This window comes from Myripristis murdjan, chromosome 1 (genome assembly GCF_902150065.1).
Source record: "Myripristis murdjan chromosome 1, fMyrMur1.1, whole genome shotgun sequence".
Classification (NCBI taxonomy): Eukaryota; Metazoa; Chordata; class Actinopteri; order Holocentriformes; family Holocentridae; genus Myripristis; species Myripristis murdjan.
This window is the reverse complement of record NC_043980.1, coordinates 29717765-29735949: the sequence shown is the minus strand read 5'-3', so window position 1 is coordinate 29735949 and position 18185 is coordinate 29717765. Positions and strand designations below refer to the sequence as shown.

Sequence of the window (18185 nt, the reverse complement as noted above, 5' to 3'; positions counted from 1 at the left end):
GGCACCTCGGCTGCAAGTTCAATTCAACCAGCACACTCAGCATAACAGGAAAACATCCATGTGGTTTATGTGAGCACTGTCAGGCTGAGGTGGAGGCAATTTGGCATGCAATCATGGAGTATACTGAGCGTGATCAAGAGAGACGGTACATGTGGGAGGACTGGAGTTTAAGATTTCAACATTAAAACTTTAATGAATCTGCACAACTCTTTGATTTTATGACACAGACGGGATTAACAGTTAAGTTTTAATCTGTCGTTCACAGGAGCAGAAGGTGGCAGTAATGCACCAAAGTCGCCAGATGCCAGCCGCCGTTAGAAAGCCAAAAGAAGACGAAGAAGACGAAGAAGACGGAGAAGAAGGGAAAAAAGACACCCCCCTCCCTCCTCCTGCCCCCTCCCCTCCCCTCCAGAGACAGTGATTGGTTATTTTAAAGCAGGAAGAGCTGCCGGCGTGCTAGGATCTTACCTCTTCCTCCTTGCACTGGTGTCCCCATCCTCTCCTTTCTCGTCTTCCCGCTTCTGCGCAGCCCGGCCCGGCCAGCAGCAGCCAGCCTGCCCCCTGAGTGTGTGTGTGAGTGTGCGTGTGTGTGTGTTTACCCCCTGCGAGCAGCATGTCTGACTACGGCGCTTTGCCCACCAACGGGGCCGGTGCTGGGATCAAAAAAGACGCTTTTGCAGATGCTGTACAACGAGCCAGACAGGTAATGTTGACTACTAACGAGAGGAGACGCTGGGCCACATTTCGGGGACAGCAGCCCAGCTAGTTAGTTAGTTGGTTAGCAGGTGGAGACACTAAACACAGCAGGACTAGTTTGACCGCGCTTCGCGTTAGCATTAGCCACAGCGCCAGGTTAGCTAGCTGTTAGCAGGTGCTAGCAGCAAGGCCATTCATTAGGCTAGCTAGCTGGCAACAGAGGCGCGTTAATGAACAGAAAAGCCTGGTGTGTATTGTGGCCAGTGTGGATCAATATTACATGTGCCTAATAACACTTTTCACCACCAGGCTCGTTTTTTTTCTAGCTAGCTAGCGGTAAACCCGTCAGGTCGTTGTGTGTCCGAGTTGTGATCAGAGTCGGTCGCCTGCTTGAGTTTCAGCCCACAGACTGAGTGTCAAAAGGTGGAAAGGTTTAACAAACTGCTATGAACAGTAGTACCATGACCTGGGATCATGACAAGGCCGGCTGACTGTCCCAGCATGTTAACTGTGAAAGACTGCCGAGGTGATTAGCTGACTTATAAAAGTTTTTTTTTTTTTTTTTTTTTTTTTACCTCGTCAGTGCTCATTGACATCACATTTCACGGTCAGAGGCAGAGCGCCATGTCGCTGGGCTCTGCCACAATTTCCCTTTTCCCTAAATGATGATATCAAAGTACCTTTCCTTTCAAAATACTTGCTTCAGTGGATGAAGCCTTTAACAGAAATTAAACGGAATGAGTGCGTTGGTTTGTTATGTTTTATTTAAAGGGCTGTTTTGGCATTCAACAAGACTCAAAGTATGTGACACATAAACTTGGGTAACAATTATTACAATCATTTTTCTGGAGCTTTAAATTACTGGGGTCAAATTGAACTTATTTAAAATGTTACTAAATTTGATGACAGCAGCAGGGTTTAAGGGCTTCATTGTGGTTTGTGTGTGCATTGTGAACACCTGGCTTTATCCGGTGATCCTCTGTTTCCAGATTGCAGCAAAAATCGGTGGAGATGCTGTCCCTCCAATGAGCAACAACGGAGGTGCGGAGAGCTACCCTTTCCCAGCACAGAAGCGGTCACTGGAGGATGCAGGTTGGAGGTCAATGCAGTCGGGCTTTTTGTATGCATTATTTTGCTTGAATCATGGCACTTACCAGTGGTTTTGGTTTTGTTTTCAGATCAACCAGAGGCAAAAAAGTTGGCATCACAGAATGACAGAGACTCTGCAATGTGTGAGTTAAGCACACACACACACAGACACACACACGCACTGCTCCTAGCACACACAATTCTGTGGCTCCTTTTCCATAACTTAATTATTTCTTTCTCTTACAGCTATTGGAGCTCAGTTGGCTGCCCTGTCCCAGCAGAGGTACAGGAATATTTTTAGTGTTTTTTTTTTTTTTTTTTTACATCAACATTTCCGAGCTTATGGTTTTGACCCTGCACTCGTTTACTCATCACATCATTGTGTCTAAACCTCCTACAGTGTCCGGCCCTCTGCAATGACGGAAGAGTACAGGGTGCCTGATGGCATGGTCGGTCTCAGTGAGTACATGCACACACTTTCCCAGATCATACAGACAGTCCTTAAAATGATGATTGACACATGTAAAACGAAAGCCTAATAAGGTCTTCACTGTGTCCTCCACAGTCATCGGCAGAGGAGGTGAGCAGATTAACAAGATACAGCAGGATTCTGGCTGCAAGGTCCAGATTGCACCTGGTGAGTTATGTGCCAACACCTGATCACATTTTACAGATTTGCAGAAGATTTTACAGATGGTAACTGACTAACACTTCATTTTTTATTTATTTGTTTATTTTTTATCCCTCTCAGATAGCGGGGGTCTTCCAGAAAGAAGTGTTTCTCTCACAGGGACAGCAGATGCCATACAGTAAGTTCACATAGAATGAAGAAACTCTGAAATTTCAACACAGCTTCTCTTGTCCTCTGCTACTTCTTTCAGCCCCCTTTGCAATCTCTGTTTTGTCTGTTAAAATTGCATTCAGACAGCAAGAAACACGGTTAATAAGTCACTGGAAATCTGGTCAGTTCCTTCAGAGCACAGTGACCTGGGAAACTCTGTCAATGCATGGATGGTCAACATGCTTTTTTTTTTTTTTTTTTTTTTTTTTTTTCCACAAAAGCTGTGCACGCTCTTGTTTTTTCAGGGGTATTATTTTGTTGCATTAACAATAGTTTTGCCTATTAGAAGGGCAAGAGGTTGATTTCATCTATTCACAGAATCCTAACACTTTTTATTAGAAAGACTACAGGACTAAATATCTGAAACAAAGCACAGAAAATGATCGTCCATTGTTGGGGATGATTGTAAACATGCAGATGCCGATGTAACATGTCAAGCAATACAAGAGCAGAAAAAAACATGATTTGTTTGACTGCACTATCTGTAACGGTCTCACACAGCCACAAAATTTTGAACAGAGTTTTCTGCACTTCTTCCCACATCCATTCAGAATAGAATAACCCAGTCCATTGTGTATAACGTGTCTTGGGTCCCTGCGGTGTTTTCTCACACACCTTTCATTTAAAATTTTCCCAGGAAAGCTAAGAGGTTTCTGGATGAGATAGTGTCAAGGGGGCGTGGCACTCCACCCTCCTTCCACGAGTCGACCAACGGGCAGGCAGGTTCCATGCAGGAGATGATCATCCCTGCAGGGAAGGCTGGCCTCATTATTGGCAAAGGAGGAGAGACTATCAAACAGCTACAGGTGAGACTCACATGCTAAAAGGAGCTAGATAACCAGCAACTTGGGCAAACGGTGATCAGCACAACTGCTAGAATGAGTTCTAGGTTGATTTTACTATATAAAGTTAATGGAAATCCAGTAGCAGAAATGAAGTAAGTGGACTAGGTCACATTTGTGTTGAGACGCTGTTAATTTGCCATGTATCTGTGATCAATCCAACATACCTTTTCCTCCTGAAACTTCCAGGAGCGAGCCGGGGTGAAGATGATCCTGATCCAAGACGGCTCCCAGCCACCTAACATAGATAAACCACTACGCATCATCGGGGACCCTTACAAAGTGCAGGTACTCTTGTGCACACAGCAGCCAGTCTTTGCTGAGTGAGACTGCTGTTTATCCTCCCACTCACTCCGTCTTCTCTTCCCTTTGTAGCAAGCAAAGGAGATGGTCAATGAGATTCTACGAGAGAGGGATCACGCAGGTTTTGGAGAAAGGAACGAATATGGATCGAGGATGGGAGGAGGTGGTGGAGGCATTGATGTAAGTATTCTTGTCTATTTGTGTGTTACACCTCTGCTGACGTGACCCAAAGTGTGTAGAGCTCCTGGTTGGTGAATATGTGATTTTGGGCAACTCCATGGTATCAAAGGTATCACAAATGTTGCTTGTAATTTTATAGGTTCCTGTGCCCCGCCACTCTGTGGGGGTTGTGATTGGCCGGAACGGGGAAATGATCAAGAAGATCCAGAACGACGCTGGAGTGAGAATACAGTTTAAACCAGGTGAGCACCCTCAGTACCTTGAAAGCTTAAAGTGCCAATATATTTCATTACATTGATGTCATAGATTGAACTACAGCCTTGGATCTCCTCTTGCTCTGATTAAAAAGTATTTATGTTGCATGGGTAGATTTTAGAAACCTTGTTCAATCTTTTTAATATTGTTCAAATGTGCCCACACACATATCATGTAGATTCATACCCTTGGCTCATTCTTGTTCTGTGGTCTCACAAAAAGTACCAAGGACAACTGTGTGTCTGACCACAGAGCTGAACACTTTTACATAACTCTGCCTCCAAGGAACATGCACCTGCCATTACCACTGCAAAATTGAAATCCATGATTTTAGTTGTACCTGCCCTCCTTAAAATTACCACTGACCTTTTAAGCAGCAGTTCACGGTAGGAGTTGTTTTTAAAATGCTTTTTTTCCCCCAAAATCTTAACAGTGTACACCATAGAATCATAATTTACTGCCACAAAGTCTTGTTCGGCATCAAAGATAAGGCAGTTAATTAGTTCTGCTCAAATGTCTCGCACAGTAAATTATGCCATGACGGGAAACTCTTCAACACACTTGGATATATCATCCACTAGCATGTATTTCCTTGTTAAACCAAATCCCATTGACTCAAGCTGCCCATCTACTCAAAAAATCCCACATTGTCATAAAGTGTTGGATATCACAAAATCTTGATCAAATTTTATTTTGCCCCTAAACACAATTGAATTGTTCTATAGTGAGCTAAACAGTTTGAGAGCGACACCCTCTAGCGGGATAGGCTCTTTGGCCCGTACTGGATGTTTTTGAATTTCCGGCACATCACTGCTCCTTCAGTCTGATGAATGACAGAGAGGATAAACATGGACTTGATAGCTGAAATTTTCAACCAACTTCTCAGTTTTCATTCAGTTGAAGTGACTCTTTTGTCATGCCTGCCGAATAGTTTCAAGAAGAGCTGACCAGAGAACAGCCAGTTCATATTCCTGTTGAACCCACGCCTGGTCTTGTGAGCTCCTTGTGAGCTCCACATCCAAACATCACTCAAAGTGTTGGACTGTCAAGATGTTCTTGTCCCATCCTTAAACAACCACCCTTTCAGAACAACCTCCATACGGTTGAACTATTTTTAACATTTAGTTATCTGGAGAAAGTCATTCTTACTACATCTACTACATCTGTCTTTATTCTGGCATCAGTCCATTTTACACATCTCCAGCCATTTGTGGTTGTGCTTAATTCAGACTTTCATGAAGGTGTTTAAAACCCCCCATCTGGTCATTAGACCTGATATTCAGGTGCGTTGGTATGGGTGCTGGTCTTCTCTTCTTCCTCAACTCCCTCCTCTTTCCTTTTGCTCTCAATCTTTGTATTCCTCCCTAACCCATTATTTGTATATCTCTTACAGATGATGGTGTCGGTCCTGAAAAGATTGCTCATGTTATGGGTCCACCGGACAGATGCGAACATGCCGTCTCCATCATCAATGACCTGCTACAAAGCATTCGGGCCCGAGAGGAGGGTGGGCAGGGGGTAAGTGCACAATTTGCCACAGGGAGGGGAGGCAGGCATTTGATTTTGTCAGAGTATGCAGAGCGCCATCTACTGACAAATCATCAAACACGATGAATGTTGTATTCCCACTCCAGGGCCCCCCAGGTCCTCCTGGCACAGGGATGCCACCTGGTGGGCGAGGTCGAGGTCGAGGCCAGGGGAGCTGGGGTCCTCCCGGAGGAGAGATGACCTTCTCTATCCCTGCTCATAAATGTGGGCTGGTGATTGGCAGAGGTGGGGAGAATGTCAAGGCCATCAACCAACAGACGGGTGCATTTGTGGAGATATCACATCAGCCACCGCCAAACGGTGACCCAAACTTCAAACTGTTCACCATCCGGGGGTCCCCACAACAAATTGACCACGCAAAGCAGCTTATAGAAGACAAGATAGAGGTATGCACAAATGTCTCATGGAAAACACACAGCTCAAAAATTTAAACACAGACTTTAACTGAAGTCATTCATTAATTGATTTTTTTTTTTTTTTTTAATTGAATACTCTTTTACTTGAGTAGTTTTCTTACAGGTTAACTTTTACTCGTACTCAAGTACATTTTGGATGACTAATTGTACTCTTGCTCAAGTACATTTTTTCTGTACTTTACCCAAACCTTATTACAGTTTATTGAGACTTAAGGAACACAAACTATGGATTAAAAAGAAAAAAAAAAACAAGACGTGTGGAAAGGAACGGGCTTGGTTGATTGATCTCTAGTTTTCACAAAACTAGGGGTTTAATGGGGTTGAAAACATTGGTTTGTACAGGTTTTTGGCTGCTTTTGCCAGAGCAAAGATACTATATTGAGCTAAACAAATTGAAGCACACATGCATATTGGCCTGCTTGCATAAATGACTTATTAATAAATAATTGTTAAATTACCGATTATCAGTGTGAGTAAGATAATGGGTTTCTGCTCCTTTTGCTTCTTGAGACTCTTGTGTCATCACCAAAAAAAAAAAAAGATTTTATGCTACTTATTACTATTATTCCAGAAGTGAACATGTTTTTTCCTCAAGCCACATAAAATCCTGGCAGCAAGGCTTCAGTCCCTTGGTAATTTTCAAATTGAAGATGGAAATTATTTTATGTTTTTTTACTGTCACATCATTCTTCAGTTATTAATACATTGATCAAAGGAACTTGTGATTCAGATGGAACAAAAATGAATATATAGGGGCACAAATAATTCTCATCACTATTCTTTAGCCTTACTAAACTGAACTATCATCCCTCCATCTTTGTTAGGGTCCACTGTGTCCCGTGGGCCCTGGTCCCGGAGGTCCAGGAGGACCAGGTGGGCCAATGGGTCCCTACAATCCCAATCCTTACAATGCAGGGCCTCCTGGTGGCCCACCCCAGTAAGTGCAATCCACAGCAAACACTTATATGCAGAGTTTTTGTGTCCTTCTGATAAGATAAAGCAATGAAGCACCTCATGGCTTTTCACATAGCCTCATAAACAGGTTCTCTCCCTCTCCACAGTGGCACCCCCCCTGGTGGTCACCAGTACACTCCTCAGGATTGGGGAAACACATACCAGCAGTGGCAAAGCCCAGCTCCGCATGACCCCAGTGAGTCCATTTTTTTTATTTTATTATTTTTTTAAATGTTGCCTTTTGTCCTGCTTTTATTCCTTTTCTCCTGTATGCCCTTTATGTATATTTTCATCCTTCCTACCTAACTGGTCTTTTTTTGTTCCCCTCTAGGTAAGGCAGCAGCAGACCACAGTGCAGCATGGGCAGCCTACTATGCACAGTACTACAACCAGCAGCCAGGAGGCGCTATGCCAGGCCAGGCTCCAGGAACACCAGGAGGAGCACCAGGGGACCAGAGCCAAGCAGCACAGGCCCCTGGAGGCCAGCCAGACTACACCAAGGCTTGGGAGGAATACTACAAGAAGATGGGCATGAGTAAGTAGGATCTGCTCAAACACTATTGTGCCCGATCATACTTAGATAATTAATAATAAATAGTAGAAAATTAATTAATTGATAATTAATTGGAGCCAGTAATCACAAGGTACTATCTTGTGGACTGTATTGAGCATCAAAAGTTTGACAGCCCAGCTGGCAAAACTGTTGCAAAGTGAAATCTTCCTAAATATTGAGTAAACCATATAATTCTAATATTTTATATTTAAAAGAGCACAGGAAGGTACTGTTATGTAAAGCTGCAAAATGTGTCAAACCAGGAATAAATACTTTTTGGAAAGTCACAGAATTGAATAAAACAGATTTTTACATTTGATTCATAACTTCATACATTATCTTACAAATATGTGGTTTGGTTGGAAAACAACACGTGTTGTATCTTCTGGTTACCTGGGATGTCTTAAAGTGTCCTCCCTCCTCTGTGTGTGTGTGTGTGTGTGTGTGTGTGTGTTTGCTTGCACCTGCAGCCCAGCCAGGTGGTGGTGCGGCTGCAGCAGCCCCAGGCACAGCAGCACCAGCGGGAGCGCCAGCTGCAGCTGGAGGGCAGCAGGACTACAGCGCCGCCTGGGCTGAGTACTACAGACAGCAGGCTGCCTATTACGGACAGGCAGGGCAGGCCCCTGGACAGGCACCCACGCCACAGCAGGGACAGGTAAACACACACTGTGTCCCAAAAGCACATCACTTACTGAATGGTGCCTGTAGTATACTTATTGCCATTATATCCTGTTTTGGCAGGTAGTATGATAGAAATTCAACATATTGTACATTGACATTCATATGTTATAATCTCAGAGAGCCAAGTGTAGTGAGTGGTCTTACTGGTCTCTCAGAAGACATATTTTTACAGCATTGGGCAGTTAGCAGGTGTTAAAGTTGAACCATGGCTGTGTGTGTTTATGTCTATCTGTCTAACTATCTCTATCTTCACAGCAGAGACTTTGAAACACCAAGTGTGTAGACCACTAACCTGCAACATGTCTTTCTCTCTGCAGGCTCAGTGAATTTGAGCAGCTCCGTCTTCTGCCCGGGTGATCTCTTGGAGGGCTGTGATTGTTCTCTGGACTTAAGGTTCTGCCTTTGATTTTTTTTTTTTTTTTTTTTTTTTTTTTTTTTTTTTTTAAATTTTCTGTCAAGAGATTCTCCGTTGGCTTTAATCACGAAATACCCTGATTATCTCATCCATCCAGGCCCTCGTCATCCATCCCCTACCTTCCATTTTTAATATAAAATCAAAAGTGAAGAAAATAAAAAAACGGGACATTTTGCTGATTTAGTGAGGAAGCACCAAATAACTATTGGTTGCTGTTCACCGTACCTTGTCACTTTGTGTGATGAAAGAATTTTTTAATGTGAAAGGGAAAAAAGCAGTTTTGCTTGCAAGCTGGCACAACCGCATCTGTACATGGACTCACATTTAAAAGGCATAAAGGCATTTTTGTTGTTTTTCCTTCAGTTTCCCAAAGGTGAAACCTGTCAAGCAGTATTTTGATTAGTACAAAATGGATTGTGTTTGTAAAAAAAAATGTAACTGATTTTTTTTTTTTTTTGTCTTTGTGCTTTTTCTTAAAGCTTTTTTTTTTTTTTTTTTTTAACTTGAGTTCTTTTGAAGCATTCCCAGTGTTTAAGTTGCCAATGTTTTTCTCCCTGTAAAAACTTAATTTTTACTTATTTGTTTTTACATTTTGTTTTACCCATTTCATGAAAGGGGCCATATGTATCTGTCTGTAAACAGTGTGTGTGCTTCTGAACAGAAAAGCGTGTTGGCCATCTTAAGGCACTAACTACCCACAGTATGTTGGTCATGTGTGTGTGTGTGTGTGTGTGTGTTTGTTAAATCATATGGCTCTTTCTATTCACAACTTTGTTGGAAGACCTCGGTTTATTTTGTTCTGATAGGTCATGTTGATTTTTCTTTTTGATGTTATTTTTTACTGCTTGTTTTTAAATACTAAACAATAAAAACATTCAAATATACTGGTTTCTTGTGTACTTTTTCAGCTACTGTTCCTCATGCTAAACTAAATCCTTAAGGGTAAACGCAACACCTTGCTGACGGAGGGAAAACACGTGTTTCTGATTGCTGCAGGTGTTCAGAGATTAATAAAACAGATTGACTTGGAGGTTTTGTGGCGACTGTGGGATGTCACCTCCACTGTGCCCTACCTTTGTTTTGGTTTTGATTGGCGTGCCGACCAGCGAATGAGAGAGCTCCTGCGCGGACGGTGAGCCAATCAGCGGCGCCTGGTGCCCAGCGTTAGAAAACAGTCCAGTGGGAGATGGCGCCCAGCTCGAAATCAGAAAAGGACGATAACAAACAGAAAACTCAAAGAAAGCATAAAGACCATGTCGTCAAGCTACTCACACGTGGGAAGGTACGCGTGAATCCACAAAATGCGTGGCATAATACACGAGCCGGACTAAAGGCTGGTTCAGAAATACTGCAAGAAGCTAGTGCAAGCCTCTGTGCACGGGCTAGCTTGCTAACAAGCTAGCTAGCTAGCTAGCTGGGTAACCATACAGTCGTAACATACACGATTACACGTAGGATTACTGTTTGCGCAGGTGATTAATTAATGTCGCTAACTGTGGAATAACTGCAGCGTTTCGTGGTCTCTGTCGCTGTTTGTATATACGCCTCTTTTAGCTTAGTGTGCTAGTGGTAGCTACCAAGGCTTAGGCATCTCAATGGAACTGGATAATGTTAGCTAGCTTTAGCTGAGCCACCAATGAAGTCTAGTGTTAAATAACATTATATTGCCGTGTTCAGTCAGCACAAGCCGTCGCCTTACAGCAGCATTGACTTGCATTGCTTGGCAGCTCACCGGTCCCACTTCAGCCTTCAGGCTTGGACGCACTGCACCGTTTTATTAGGTGAACAAGTGACTTCAGCAGGCCCAAACCGAGTCGTTTTCATATTCTGCTTCACCTTCTGCGTCGTTTGGTTTGTATTGTACTCCGAACCATCAGCACTGAATGAACTGTGCTGTTAATTTTCAGAGACCTTTGTTTTTCACTCATTCTGTGCCCCATGTTGACTTCACCATACATGTCTTTGCACTCTTGTCTCCATCTTAACACTTTCATCTCCCAATGTCTTCTGTCCCACAGCTGTCAGGTCACTTCTCTCAGCGCCTGTTCAGGAAGCTCCCTCCTCGTGTTTGTGTCCCATTGAAGAATATTGTCAGCGAGGAGTTTCTTAGAGCAGGGTGAGTGTGTGTGTGTGTGTGTGTGTGTGTGTGTGTGTGTGTGTGTGTGTGTAAGTAAGTAAGTAATATGGGTCTGTGGACACTAACCATGCAGATCTATCTTGGCTTGTCTTACACCTGATACTGTAATACTCGGTGTGATGTAAACCCACAGCAGCTCATACACAGCTGTGTCTGTGGTGTGTGAATCAGGATTATGTTACACAATCCCGTCTTGATGTGTGCCACCTGGGGGTCATTCTTTTCATCTAATGTGATTCAGGCCAAAGCATGGATTACAGTGATGCATACTCAGTTACCTCTTTGGTTCTAGACACATCTTTCTTGGATTCACCAAATGTGGGCGCTATGTGCTGTCCTACACCAGTGACTGTGGAGAAGATGATGATTTCTCTTTCTATACCTACCATCTCTACTGGTGGGAGTTCAACCTGCACAGCAGACTCAAACAGGTAAGACACACACACACACACACACACACACACACGCTATTTGGAACAGCACCAGGGCCTTAGTGTGTATCATCGAAGTGATTTATAGAGGAACTGAAGACTTCATGTAGAGGCATTGCCATCTCCTGAATGGACCACAAACAGTCCATGTGCAGCTGTCATGTTGGAGAACTCTAGCTTTTGTCTTTCTTCCACCATTTTTTCTTTCCAGGTCCACCATGTGCGACTCTTTGCAGGAGAAGAAATCTACAGCGACCTGTACCTTACCGTGTGTGAGTGGCCAAACGACCACTCCAAAATTGTCATCTTTGGTTTCAAGTAAGGCATAATCAACAAATTGATGAATAATCCAATGGATTCTGTGAGAATTGTATTGTTGCTACTGCATTTATATGGAATTATAACTGATTGAGCAAGATGTAAAGTTGCATGTTTTTGTGTTTGTTCACGTGTCTCTGCTTGGCAGCACACGCAGTTCGAGCTCCGTTCTGATGAACCTCATGATGAGCGATGAGAACAACAGAGACATCTACATCACCATCGCTTCCATGCCTCCTCCTAAACCGTGCTCTCACTGCTGCCCGATTCCTTCAGCCACTACCATACGGACAGGTAAATACACCAACGAAATATCAGCGATGCACACAGGGGCCTGGATCACCAAATTAATTCAGCACTGTCAGGCTTCACAAAATCTAACACTGGCAATCCTAGTCAGTGTCATGAAGTGGGATAGCAGGAATGGGATAAAAAAATTGATTCAGCTACAAATTACAATTATTATCGTTATTGCCATGCAGGTCCTGAATCAATACTTTGTCCTTATTTCAGACATATTTTTGTTTTATTTAAGGTGTAAAAAAATTTTGCTATTTAGAGTGCCACAGATTGCTGTGTGACCTGTTCGATCATGTACCCCTGGGTCTCTGGCGTAACATCGCAGGAATCAAGCCCATCATCACAAGAATTTAAAAAAAAAACAAAAAAACGCAGTGCCTGATAGTAGAAATTAATAAAATAAAATCATGAGGGAAAAAAAACACATGAATTCTCATCTGATCACATCAGCAGGAATCAGATTTCTATCTGATTTAGTACGACATATGAAAGCTGCCCAAATCAGAATGGAAAAAGTCAGATTCAGAGAGTTTTTTGCTGTTCAAACTTTGAGGAACAAAATCAGATCTAGACCTCTTTGTACTGACTGTCTGAACATAGTCTTAGTCTCCCATCTCTTCCTCTGCGCTCCCTGTAGGAAGTGGAGAGTGTCTGGAGCACGGCTATGTGCTCAACAGCAGATACCAGGTGGTCTATCCCTTCCCCACCTTTCAGCCAGCATTCCAGCTTAAGAAGGACCAGGTCATCCTGTTAAATACCAGCTACTCTCTGGTGGCCTGTGGCATCTCCCTCTGCTCAGGTAACACACAGATGCACACACAGATAGTATTATCAGATCATTTCTGTATTTTTCTCTTTGTAGTTAGCTTTAAAGTGCAACCTTCTCTCTTACGCAGGAGAGCAGGGTCAGTCGTCTCAGATCCTCTACACAAAGAGAGCAGCTCCTCCATCTGGCCAAGCCTCTCCGTCTCTCGCCTCCACTTCCTCATCCTCTTCCTCCACACTACCTCAGGGATCCTCCGAAAGCAGAGCGCCGTCCAGCAGCAGCAGGCCCAGCCCTTTCCCCTTGTCTCCTAGCCAGTCGCAGGCCGCTGTGCGTGCCCGGGAGTTTGCCGCTGACCTCTTCAGGCGCGCCCAGGCAGGAGGAGGAGGAGGAGGAGGAGGAAGAGAAAACGAGGGAGATGGAGAGAGGCGAAGAGCAGATGGCGGGGAGAGAGAGGCAGCACACATTCCAGGGGACAAAAGGACAAGCGTAGAGACTCAGAGAGAGGAGGAGGATCGCAGAGAAAGGAGGGAGGAGGACAGACGGACTAGTTTAGCACGACCCTCGATGTCAGATGGGAACCAGTGCCCAGAACAGGTGATGTCTCCTGCCTCCTCCTCTGCACCTTCGTCTCCTCCGACCCCACCCGCATCCTCATCTCAGGAGGCGGGGCCCTGCGAGCCCGGATACGTCAACTACACACGGCTGCACTACCGCCTCCAGCAGCTGGGGGCAACAGAGCAGAATGCAGGAGGTGAGAGAGAGGCAGAGGCTGAGAATGAGGGAATCATTTCTTAAACTGGTGTCAGGCTCCGTCTGAAGCTGCTTTTCTCTGTCCTCTCTCTTTCTCTGTAGGTTATGAAGACGATAAGGTGCAGCTGCCCTTCACGGTCACTGATCTCAAGGGACGGAACCTGCAGCTGGTCACCGGGCCGCACAACGGGCAGGTTGGTGTGTGTGTGCCAGTGTAACTGTGGCTCTCTTGGTGGAGTTGTAGACCTGGTGTCAGTCAGATGTGATTTCTCTCTTTCAGAGTGTGTGTGTGGAGCAGCTGACACTGGACTTTGAGTATCTCATCAATGAGGTGATCAGGAGTGATGCTGCTTGGGCCCCTCAGTTCTGCTCCTTTAGTGACTATGATGTCGTCATATTGGAGGTGAACACACACAGATGCACTGACACACACTCTCTTGCTTTCTCTGTCATTGTGTAATAATCTTTTGTATTATTTACTCATTCAGATTTGTCCGGCACTCCATAAAATGAACTACAGGTCTTTATTTAATCAATTTTAAAGATTGTGGTAGCTAACACATGCTGACAGGTTCAGGCTTCATCAGGGCCTGGACACACACACACACACACCGAGCAGTGCACTCACCTCCTGTTTATTTGTCTATAATAATTACTCACACCTCACACCCATCTCTGATTTGATGCAGAGCTTATTGATCTCATAAAAATGTGGAACTGAGACATTTACATTTGTGTTTCACAGCTTCAGAGATTGGTGCTAAGCTATTTAAATAAGCATTAATGCTCATTTCAGAAATACATCAGTTGGGCAATTATAGTATGTTATCTTTTATTTTGCTTTCATATTGCTTCATGGTGTGTTTCCATATCCGGTAACTGTATGTAATATAAATGTTATAAAAACCAGATTGATTCAAATATATCAGATTATTGCTTCTGTTAATATAGCAGTAATTATTTGTCCATTATTAACATCCATGGAATGCATGGAATATCATGGAGTTTTGATAGGTGTGCAGGAAAAGTCAGGTAATCCTATAAATTCTCAAAGGAAGTCAGGGAATATGTTACATGTAAGCCATTTCACAGGAACATACTAGAATATATTGTGAACTTCACACAGTTCATCATTACAATAATGGATGTCAGATGCTTCTTCTTCTTTTTTTTTTTTTTTTTTTAGATTTTACTGTCACTTTTGGGGGGAGTGGAAACCAGAGTGGTTCTCCAGCACTTTATTTTGAGCTGAGAAACATTAACAAACCAGGAGGGAAGAATATTTTTACGTCATTAATTGATATGTGTGCTTGACGTGTGTCAGGTGTGTCCCGATACCAACACGGTGATGATCAACATTGGGCTGCTGTTACTGGCCTTCTCCAACTCGGACGAGGAGCACTGCAGGTACCCCTCCTTCACACTACTGCTCACTCCGTCAGCCATGTTTGCTTTTTGTCTCTCAGAAGCTGTTGACGCCTTTCAGCATTTCATCTTCTGCCTCACCAGCCTCACATGAGACTGTCGTTTTTTTGTTCCCAGGCCAAACACCTACCATTCCAACCTGCAGGTCAGCTGGGACCTCAACACAGGAGTGTGTTGCACCGTTGGTGTTGGTGACCTCACAGAGGTCAAGGGTCAGACGAGGTGAGGAACCTCTGGCATCCTGACACCCCCATCCTCATTTTCTCTCTGTAGCTCTGTTACGCTCTGTGTTTAGTTGTTCTGTGTTGAAAGCCATGCTCTCTGTCTCTGTCAGTGGGAGCGTGTGGAGCTCGTATAGGAAGTCTTGTGTGAATACGGTGATGAGGTGGCTGGTTCCCGAGAGCAGCTCCCGATACATCAATCGCATGACCAATGAAGCTCTACACAAAGGTGAGGGTGACTAACACACATCTACCACAAAGCTCCCACTAGAAAATGGGTCTCAAATATGATCCAGGTCGCTAACAATAGCTGGGCAGTGCTGTTTGTTTAAATAAAGATCGGTCCCACATAAAAGCAGTCTAATGAATACATAATAGACTTGTCAGGGGAACTTACTGTATGCGATATTTATGCCAAAGCATTAAAATATCACGAAATATGGATGCAAACATAACTGATAATTCATGGACTATCATGGAATTCTGTAAGCCACACTTAAAAAATGATTATAAAAACTAGTCATTCACCAATCATAGCATTTATTTTCCATTATGTTCATGTTATCTTTGCTTCCCTCACCTCTGAATCTGTTTAACATTTTGATCAAGAAAAAAAATGCCCTCCTGCATTCAGGTCATGGAAATTAAACATTTTAGTCATGGGACACTTGGAGTGTCACATTTATTTGTTTGAAATGCTCAAATAAGTGTCACTATTAGAGTTTTTAATTTAATTTGCACAGATAGAGCATTAGAGTTATTATGAGGTGTATTTGTTTCCTGCCTTTGGTTATTTAACTGGAACTGTGAGATCATGTAGCGGGGTGTTTTTTTTCTTCTACATTTACAGATATTGTGATGTTTTATAGCTGATTATCCAGCAATACATGACACATCGCAGAATCACCTGCATTGTGATACAAGTTATTGTGGGTAAAATATTATGGTGGTATCACCAATTTGCCAGTGATTCTTACCCCTAGTCAAAACATGATTTGAGTCACATTTTTTGTCTCTCTCTGTCTTGATGCATCAGTGTTTTGTTGATAAAACAAGTGCAGTCAGGTACTCTACCGATATGTTACCAATAACAAATCACTTCAGTTATTTTAACCCCTACAAAGGAGGTGAAACCTCTGACATAGAGTCATGTGATGGCCCCACTTTGTCTGTCCGTCCATCAGCTGGATAACTCAAAAAGTACAGGACAGATTTGCATGAAACTTAGTGGGAGGCTTGGTCACAGGCCAGAAAGAAGTGAATCACTTTTCAAGCCAATCAAGGAGTGTGGCAGTGGGTGGGACATAGCACATACAGGCCTATAGTTTCCAAAAGCGTCAAAATAATATCACAGACCACAGCAGAACTGACTGTCCCTCCATGTTGACTGACTGAAAGGGGCGTGTCCTGTGGCAGCAGCATTGCCAAAAAGAGGCGTGGTTTAGCACAAGCAGGGCTGTAACCTCAAAGTCACCTTGGCAAAGACCTGCGCTCTGCTGAGGGCCTTCTTGTTATTTAATGTGACTGATTCAGGTAAAACAAGGGAGAGCCTGCACACTACCACAACATTAAGTCCATCAGCAAAAATATATTTATTGGCCAAAACATGAATTAAGGAAAACAAAGCAGTGCATAGTGCCCAAAAGTGACAGAATGCATTTTGGGGATTTTGATCCCATAGACTATTTTGCCAACAGATTTTAACTTTTTGTCCTGTAATTTGCCGCTTGGAGCCAACACATCTACATACTAAAACACAGACTGGCATTACAAGGCGCATTTTCCTTTTCTTCATCTGTGACTCATTGTACACATTTCAGCCATATAGCCTATTACTAGTAGTAGTAATAGGACTAGCAGCGTTGGTGCACATATCAGTCTTTTTAAGTTCACAGGCCCAAAAGGTGATAACAAATGCAAGTAAACTCTGTCACTTACAGGTGTACCAGGTACTGTGGATCAGCCAAATTAGTAATAGGCCTGGTTCTATAGAGCCTTGTACTCTCTTGTTGGCACAAATCAAGGCTCTGGCCATAATTGAAATTTTTTTGGTGCTTGCAAATGTATTTGTGATGTGTGTGGGCGTGTGTAGATCTGAGGGAAATCTGATTTCAGTCTCACCCCTCTCTTTCTCATCTGCAGGCTCCTCTCTGCAAGTGCTAGCAGATGGCGACCGATGCACCTGGATTGTATTATGAAGGAGAGCGAGATGCTTGCTGATGACAGCGGGCCACAAGTGTCAAGCAGAAACAGAAGCACACACAGACACGTCAACACTGCCTCGTTTTTAGTGCAGAGCATGACCTTAATTTGCGCAAAACTGAAAGTGTCGTTCAACTATTTCACTTTGGTAACGTAGTTATTACACCTGTCATGTCAGATCTGTTCAACTGAACAAACAGTGCTTTAGGTGGAATATTATAAAAACGTCAAATGAATTTTTAAGTGATGTGCGTTTTAATTTTTTAGGTTTAATCTTTTTTTTTTTTAAATTGTGTACTGTATTATAGTATTGCAACCATCAACCAAGAGCTGAACTGAACAGATGTAGAATTTAGTTTTTGTTTTTATACCTAAAGGTGAACTGTTATTCTAGTGTGAACGTCTTTTTGTGTAACTGATGGTGTGCAGTAATCTGCACCTGTGTGTTCACAAGGTGATTTCATCCATAGAATGTGTGTGTGTACAGACGTGTGGCTGTGTTGTGTGTGTTTAATATGTATGGACAAGTTCAGTTTTCTGCTGCTTCTGGCCAAGTTGTTTTCCCGTCTGGCCTGGACCAGTTCAGTTCAGTATTGGCAATTAATATCTCAATGATATTTATCAAAATGAATCCAGTACTGTATCACTTGTCTCAACATTTTTTTTTTTTTTTTGGTCTTTTTATATCAGGAGAGCAGTGGTTCTTGAAGTCTCCTGCTCAGCAAGTTGACAACATGCCGTATGGCTACAGGGACAGAAGTGAGACTATGTTCTATTGTGATATTTTTGTCAAAATAAACTTCAAAAATGTGTGTTGGGATTTGTTAGTGGTTTTTGCTGTAGTAGTTGTAGTGTGTTGTAT

At 43.2% G+C, this 18185-nt stretch overlaps 2 protein-coding genes across 3 annotated transcripts; both read left to right on the top strand.

The window, feature by feature from the left end:
* The first annotated feature begins 409 nt into the window (after positions 1 to 409).
* khsrp (KH-type splicing regulatory protein) lies at positions 410 to 9657 on the top strand. 2 transcript variants are annotated; one of them, XR_003928901.1, is made up of 19 exons: positions 410 to 703; positions 1686 to 1788; positions 1875 to 1928; positions 2032 to 2068; positions 2186 to 2244; positions 2351 to 2422; positions 2537 to 2594; positions 3264 to 3432; positions 3658 to 3756; positions 3844 to 3951; positions 4091 to 4193; positions 5600 to 5724; positions 5841 to 6140; positions 6995 to 7107; positions 7232 to 7320; positions 7456 to 7659; positions 8148 to 8332; positions 8676 to 8751; positions 8871 to 9657. XR_003928901.1 is itself a non-coding variant. In XM_030062871.1 (18 exons), exons 1-18 carry the CDS (start codon positions 614 to 616, stop codon positions 8682 to 8684), a joined length of 1977 nt encoding a protein of 658 aa, XP_029918731.1. In that variant the 5' UTR covers positions 410 to 613; the 3' UTR covers positions 8685 to 9657. The 2 variants fall into 2 exon arrangements, 1 of the variants encoding a protein (XP_029918731.1); XM_030062871.1 differs by having other exon boundaries at positions 8676 to 9657.
* A 176-nt stretch (positions 9658 to 9833) lies between these two features.
* Positions 9834 to 18143, top strand: dcaf15 (DDB1 and CUL4 associated factor 15). Its single transcript, XM_030063013.1, has 13 exons — positions 9834 to 10055; positions 10792 to 10889; positions 11203 to 11341; positions 11553 to 11659; positions 11808 to 11953; positions 12597 to 12758; positions 12856 to 13476; positions 13578 to 13669; positions 13756 to 13878; positions 14800 to 14882; positions 15018 to 15122; positions 15235 to 15350; positions 17264 to 18143. The coding sequence occupies exons 1-13, from the start codon at positions 9960 to 9962 to the stop codon at positions 17317 to 17319; spliced, it is 1944 nt and encodes a 647-aa protein (XP_029918873.1). The 5' UTR covers positions 9834 to 9959; the 3' UTR covers positions 17320 to 18143.
* The last annotated feature ends 42 nt before the right edge of the window (positions 18144 to 18185 follow it).